General features: G+C 35.9%; 1 protein-coding gene across 1 annotated transcript; it reads right to left on the reverse strand.

Moving 5' to 3' along the window:
* Nucleotides 1–2,062: 2,062 nt before the first annotated feature.
* On the reverse strand, nt 2,063–7,301 carry LOC147862263 (protein IQ-DOMAIN 17-like). The gene is made up of 6 exons (XM_087322169.1): nt 7,137–7,301; nt 5,577–5,699; nt 4,799–5,074; nt 4,281–4,508; nt 3,988–4,101; nt 2,063–3,193 (listed from the first exon to the last, which is right to left on the reverse strand). The coding sequence occupies exons 2-6, from the start codon at nt 5,670–5,672 to the stop codon at nt 2,273–2,275; spliced, it is 1,635 nt and encodes a 544-aa protein (XP_087178295.1). The 5' UTR covers nt 5,673–5,699; nt 7,137–7,301; the 3' UTR covers nt 2,063–2,272.
* Nucleotides 7,302–7,674: the final 373 nt, after the last annotated feature.

Genomic DNA, 7,674 nt, shown 5'->3' on the forward strand with positions numbered 1-7,674 from the left:
TGTGGTCCATATTATATCTATGAGCATGCTTTAGCAGAAAATGCCCAAGGCTGATGGATTATGGAATGTTTTCATAATTGCATACAAACATATATTGATTGCATTTATTCGCTTGGAAGGAGCTTGCACTATGAGAATCTAGTTTTAGCTCAAATTTTATGATAGCCCAAGCAAAGAAAAAGATGGCATCAAAGAGCAGACATACATTTATTTTTTACACAAGCTTACCATCCAGTGACATAATTAAAGTTTTACGAAATGTTCATAAATGTTTACCATCCATAGGCACAACAAAGAAACAACTTTTGTACCATCAAATGGCGGGTTTTACTTCCAATGTTCCTAATAATATCCCCTCTACAAGTGTCTACTCAGTTCCTAGAGTGAAATTTCTCTAGCTAGTTATTCTTTAGGTTAGCATGCATCCTTGTATTATCTTTGTATTATTTTGGATCCATATATTGTGTACTTAAATTTTGGCCACGTGTCTATTTCTATGTAAAGATATTTTCAAGATATGTTGTACATCATTAGGGTGTAATTAGTGAGTGTTTTGATAGACCACAACCTAAGTTCAAGAGTTCGCAAGTAATATGAGAATGGGTATGCTTTCCTATCAATTGTACTATCTTATTTGAGAATGAAAGATTGAGATGGCTCATGTAAATATCTCACTCTAGAGCTACATTGAATCTATATGTTTGCATGCAATACATATTTAGCATACATATTCCCCAATGCAATTCTAAGGTACTTACAATAATGGTTCTTTCTAATCCTTTTATGACTCCTATTCCTTCTTCCCTTAATAGTTGATATAAAATCTAGTGCATTCAAACTAGCATGAGAAATGTTTAATTTGGTTTTCCTAAACACGATGGTATATACTGGAGAGCCCTTGCAATTAGATATGTCCATAGTGAGGTTCAATTATGAAAGACTTAGTTTCTTCAATCTGATGCAACATGCTTTGCCAACATAGTACACATGAACTGAATTTTATGTTTTTAGGATGACCTATCAAAAGAGAAGATGCGCAGAATTTAGAAAAATGAGGTCCATTGCAAGAGGATATCAAGCTTGATACAAGATCAGTGGATGTATACTCCATGTAATGTGCTCTCAAGTAACGAAGATAAGTAATCGAGTAACTTCATATAAGAGGTAACATTACTTGGAGTCTTATGTACAGCAGTAAAATATGTTAGCTTATATGCATGTCTCAAAGGTTTTGTCAGTACTTGGACCTCCCAAATGTTACACCATGCTGAGTCTGAATTTTAGGGCTGCAATTAGAAACACGTTTTTAACACCACCAATAAGACCTATCACTTAATTTTGTTATCATGTGTTACATAATGATCAACAACTAGCAATATCCTTAGCTTGTAAACTATTCTACCTTTACAAGTTGCCAAGTTGACTTAACTTCATCTTGAAGAATGGAACATCGTAATTAGTTTGTCTCCAGAACAGAAAAACATAAAAGAAATTCAACACTAGGAACCACTTACGAGTTCAAATTGGCTTCCATAATATGAAAAAGACCCACTTCAATGTCGATTCCACTATTGGTTTTATGCACAGATTTTCTTCAAATTAAATATCCAAGGGACAATATTCAAAATCAACATCTGACAATAGAGCGTAGAAAGGTACCATGTTGTATACACACATTCATACATACACATATATGTATATACTAAACTTGGGCTATCAGAATACTTGGGGTTTACAAATACAATTGAGTGAAATAACGATGTCATATTTTATTAAACATGTCAGCATATCTTCTGGAAAGACTGCTATTTCTGCCACTTGGTGGCTTGCTGCATGTTTTTAATAGTACTCGGGTACATTAATTCAGTCACTTGTCACGGCAATCCATATTATAACATGTTATTTAGAACACCATGACACTGGCTTCAAGGTGAATTCGATACTATCCAAAAAAACTCTGAAATCTCTGTTCTCTTTTGATGAGATAGGAAAGATTCTCTAGTTCGAAAATTAGTTCATTGATGTAAGTCCATAACAGAAGTATGTAAGTAGACAATGTAAGTGCAAAATCTACCCTATCAAATAGAGCTTAGAAGTTCATTTCACTTCAACATAGTCATAAGAGTCATTATATATAATACACAATACACTCTTGTTTCAGTCTCCCTCCCATTAGAACATGACCCCATCAGCACAAGCTGTTGTATAAACCCTTGAGAAGCATCATAGCAAGAGAAAGAAAATTGATATAATCAACACATTTTCAGCATACCTAAGCTCCACCTTCTCTTGACACTCCTCTAGTGTATGAAAGGCCCTTGGTACTCGAGGATCTGAATGTTCTCCATGGAGTAGGGTTTGGCTTGCCTTCAAGAGGTAGAGACGTCCTCTTTCTTGTTAATGCTGGAGAAGTTGCTTTCTCTTCAGTGGCGTCAGGCCTTGTTTTTGGATTACTTTGTGATCGAACTTTTGCTTTAGCTGATTGTGTGGCTGCCATGTAGCTTGGTACTATAGGGGAACCATACAATGTATTCCCAAACATGCTTTTTAATGGTCCTGAAAAGCTTCGTCGGTTCAAACCTGGCCTTGATGTCACTCTTTCATGGTTAGCTTTAGGTACCTTCAGCTCCTCTGGAGATGATCCTTTGACAAGCATATGTTTGCTGGTATTGCTATTCGATGTTATGGTCTCCGGGGTGATGTCTAGAGCATGCACTTGAGTACCATTTGCCCTTGAAGGGCTAGTCTTACTTTGTTTTATAGCTGGATATGTTCTCTTCGGAGTTGTAATTGGTGAGAAAACAGCTTGGTTTTTATGCAAGCATGATGGTGGTGGCGGCTGCTGCTGAGGAAGGCTTTCAGCCTCTGCCACAGTTGTGCACAACTCAATTCGAGAATTGAATACAGATGGGTTTTGCAGTTGTAGATTCATAGTTCTCTCTGTGTTTCGATATGGACTCATATCTCGATTTGGGGATTCTGGAAATGTTCTCCAATCATGTGGCGAAGTCACTCGGTTTTCAATCTCTGCTTCTGAGTAGCTTTCATCTCTATTTTTCTCTTCATCATCCAAATAAGCTGTTTCCCAAGGCCGAGCAGCCATCCACCTCTCTAGCCAACTCCATCCCCAATGTGCTTCATCATGTTCTCCACCAATGATCAAAGAGTTCTTCTTTTGTGCTGATTTCCACAACTGAAAATGGCATGAAAAAGCCAATAGATGATAAGAGTTTGCAAGAATGTTACCGATATTGTATATATACAAGAGTTGGAAGTGTCAATAGAAATTACTAAATATTATTCAAATTGCTAACCAATTGCCGAATAAATATCACGAATTTTCTTTCAATTTTGCAATTTTGTTTTAGTTTTGACCTTTTTAAAATATCAGAGAGAGATGTGTCATTTCCTGGACATGGTTCAAGAGAGTCATGACCAATGTAAGGATGAGAACTAGGAAAGTTCGTTAATAGTTGTTTTGGGTATGGACAACTCAACTTTTTTTTTATTTATGTTTCCGATTCAACAGAATTTAATGTCTTTTAGGCCTCCATACCCACTTTTACATATTTTTCCTAAATTTTATCATGTGCCCTAATCTCCTTTTTCTGAATATGTTCATAAAAAAATAAAGAAACTTTTTTACTTTTGCTCCAACAAATCAGAAATTATTTAAACTCGGGGTTAACTATATATTCAATTAGAATAGATTTCATATAAAACTTTATGCAACGGATATTGTGAATCTCAGCTGCATCCTTTTCTGTACACATAAGAACCTTAGATCTTTCATAGAAACTCACACACAAATTCAACGACAATCAAGTTGTGACCACAACTTTGTTCAATTTATACGTACATAAATACTACTTATACTCACAATTTAAATGAGAATCAAATTCTGTGCAGAACTCTGGTCAATTTATACATAAATAAATACAGTACCACAAGGACATAATGAAATGCTTTAGTATTGTGAAACCTCACTTGACGGGAAAATGCATATGAAAGTGCACGCTCTCGCTTTGCAGCAGCCTCTTGACGGTTTTGAATTTTAGCTTCAAGCTCTTGGAGTGTACCAGTGCTCGAGTTCCAACGTTCCTGAAGGCACAAGAGAGAACAGTTAGTTTGGCTCTTCTGTAAAAAATTCAAAGAACAAGCTCAAGTCAATAATTTCAATGAAATAAATAAGTTATCACTATCAAGCTGTAATCTCTTATTTGGTCTCAATGGCCATTTGGCCCTTTAGACACATTAATGTATCTTTATTTCTTCCTAACCAGAGATTTCCTCGGTCGAGGTTCCAGTTGCCGCCTTTGTTCAAGTTTTTCTTGCACAGCTTGACCTTCCTCAGACATGCGGACACGTCTAGCACGTACTCGGGCCTGTACACGGACAAGTGCTTGGACGCAACGCAACGTTGTACCGGCTTGTCTTCTTACTATGTGTCCTCTCACTAAAGCTTGCAACCTCACAAGACCTCTGAGAGCACGCCGTGCCCGCCTTGCCTATACCACAAAGTTGCAATTAAAACATCAGTCAATAATGTTACTCAAGCCTTGTACCACTAACACTTGACATATTCAATGAATGGACCCATGTCTCACTACAGTTCCATAGGTTTATGCTATATTAAAACATCTCCTAATTTTACAGTATGTCAGACTAGAATTTAAAACATTCTCTGTTTTTTTTCATAATGCTATTAAGATCTTAGCGGGATGTTGCTCTCTTCTACGTTCTCAAAAGTATCCAAAGACTGCTATACAAGCACAATCCTATAGTTATAAGAAAGTACCAAATATCCTCGGAAAGCTGTCTGAATCACTATTGCTGCTTGTGTCTGGCGACTGGTGTCTACTTCAGTGTTTGCTACCACAGAATGCGATACATCTACTGTTGTATTTTCCTCATTGTTAAATTCTCTCCCCACTGATGGCTTTTGTTCTTCCGGTGTGATATCAGAATGGTGTAGAGTGTAACGGTTGGGTGAAGTCACTCCTGCTTCTTCTGACCCTTTGTTATGTGTTGATAATTTTCCAAAGCTCCATCTTCGTTTCATTTTGGGTGGTTTCTACAACGCAATCACAAAACCAGACCTCTCAAAACCAACAAGAGTGTAGAGCTTCCATTTCCAGAAGAAAACTTCATGCATTATGAACATCCAAAACCAAACTGCTTAGCAATCCAAATAAAGACAAAGAAAATGTGATCATAAGCACTGTTGTTGAGCAAACAAATGCATAACCATCCTGTAAAGAATCAACTAGGTTACCAATAGCTTTGGTTTGAAGTCAGATATTACATAAATCTGGAGTTAAATAATGTATACATAGGTCTAGTTATTTCATTATACACCTCTTCTTGATTACTCTTCACATTTTCATTTTTTCTTTCCCATGGTATGAGAGATGAGTAGCCTGCGCTCAGGGGCAAGCAGTTGGATGGATGGTGAAACATATCACTCGCTTTGCCTTCTCTAATTTCTCTCTAATTGCCTCATAATTTGCGATTTAAGGCTTCAATCCTAATAAACATAAGGGTGAGTCCACTTATATGAGACAAAAAATACATACCACAGGAGGAGCTGGTATTTCTTCAACTGCATGTTTTGGTGTTGTTCTCTGGTTGAGAAACAAGGATTTAAGCCATTTTCCAGGAGACTTTCCCATCTTAATTTATGATCTGTTGATATTGCACTGTAAACATGGAAGAGTTTGCATAATTAGGTGAAAAAGACCACATAAAAGATTGAAATTCTTCCCTTTAACATAACCCAAAAGCTCTGAAATTAGAGGATATGCAATCAAAGCATTTCAGATCTTAGTCTATAGACATAGTTAGATAAGATGTATGCATATTATTTTCTTAACTGACAGCAAAAGCTATGAAATCAGGTTAAATGAAGGCCAAAACTACATGGAGTACATGTCTAACCACAGTTTACAGAAATATAAAGTTTAAATCATCAATATTGGTAAAACCAAATTGTCAACAATGGGAAAAACTGTTTAAGAAAATAGAGCACTTTCATGGAAAATATAGCAAAGTACAAAACTAGGTCTCAAATACAAACAAAATATTCATGGATGATAGATCTTAGTGCACTGACATATTATTTTCAAATCACCAACAAATCAACATAGAGAAAAACAGTTTAGAAAATGAAGCACTTACGTGGTCAGCTAGTCTCATCAACATGGATATGATGCCAGGCAAATCAGCTCAAACATGGGAGTGTTTACATGATGCATCAGAGTGGTATGCAAAAGATCATGTATGTTCTTATCTTAAGAGAAAGCAAAAGCTATAAAATTTGTTCAAATTAAAACATTTCAAATTGCAGGGCATAAAGAACCGACAACTTAGGATAAGGACGCAAAGTTTTCCCTTAACAGATGGCAAACGATGTGAAATTATGCACATTCTTTCCTAAAAAGAAGGCAAAAGCTGCGGAATTATAACAATTCTTAACTTAAGAGAAAGTAGAGGTTATGAGATTAGTTCAAATAGAAACAACAGCTACATGTATAAAGTTGAGATATCAAGTTCCATAGATATCTCACAGTAAAATCCTCAACTGATGCGCATAATACGAATTCTTTCCTTAACATAAAAGGAAGCTATAAATTTTTGCACATTCTTCACTTAGCAAAGGGCAAAAGCTATGACATTGTGCAAAACCTTCTATTCAAGAATTGAAACACTTCAAATGGCACGGATTTATGTGAATTCTTCACTTAAAAGAGGGCAAAAACTATTGAATTTATGCAAAAAATTTGCATGGAATAAGGCAAAATCTATGAAATAAGAAAAACATTCAATCAAGAGGTCCATGTATACATGTCAGATCTCAGTCTATATTGAACATGTAATGAGCTAATATCATCAACAGAAGGAAAAGTAGCTAATCATCAATAAAAGGAACAAAAATGAAAATTTATCGGAAGGGAAAAACTGAAATTATAAGCAGACGGGAAACAAAGACTAAAAATCATCAACATGAGAAAACCCAAATCATTAACAAACAGAAAAGAGAAAAATAATCATCAAAATAAATAGAATCTCAAAATACCAACAACGATAGAAGCTACTCATAACAAAACGAGAAGAAAGTTAGAAAGTGGAGAACTTACACGTAATATAACAAGGTACATTGCTTTTCAGGTTTGGATGGAAGCCTAAAGTTGAAGCTTTTGATGCAAAAACAAGATCTGAAGCTCCATCAAGTCTTCATTCACTCGGCGTATTTCATTCCACCTATATAAACCTCCTGAAACAAAGACACAAAAATGAGATCTCCGAAGAAGATTAAGAAGAGAAGGGAAGGGAAGGAGGAGGAGAAAGGCGAAAAAGAGTGTAACAAGAAATGTGAGGAGGAGGAGGAGAAGAAACATGAGGTTCTGCAAAGAAGGTTTTATTACCAGAGGGAGAGGGAGATAGAAATGATATGATATGATATGTAAGGAGGGAGGGAGGAAGCTATGGCAGAGAAAGCCTAGAGCCTTTTCCAACACTGTGCAGAAGATGAGGAGGAAGAAGAAGAAGAAGAGACAGTATTAACTCTTAATTCTTATTTTATTTATTTATTTATTTATTTATTTATTTTATTCATCTATTTTATTTTATTTATGTGTGGAGGATCTGAGAGAGCCCCAATGGCCAAATGTGAGT

Source organism: Azolla caroliniana, unplaced genomic scaffold (genome assembly GCF_043228905.1).
Source record: "Azolla caroliniana isolate FFs.n. ecotype wild unplaced genomic scaffold, voAzoCaro1.0.p SCAF_7, whole genome shotgun sequence".
NCBI classification, from domain to species: Eukaryota; Viridiplantae; Streptophyta; class Polypodiopsida; order Salviniales; family Salviniaceae; genus Azolla; species Azolla caroliniana.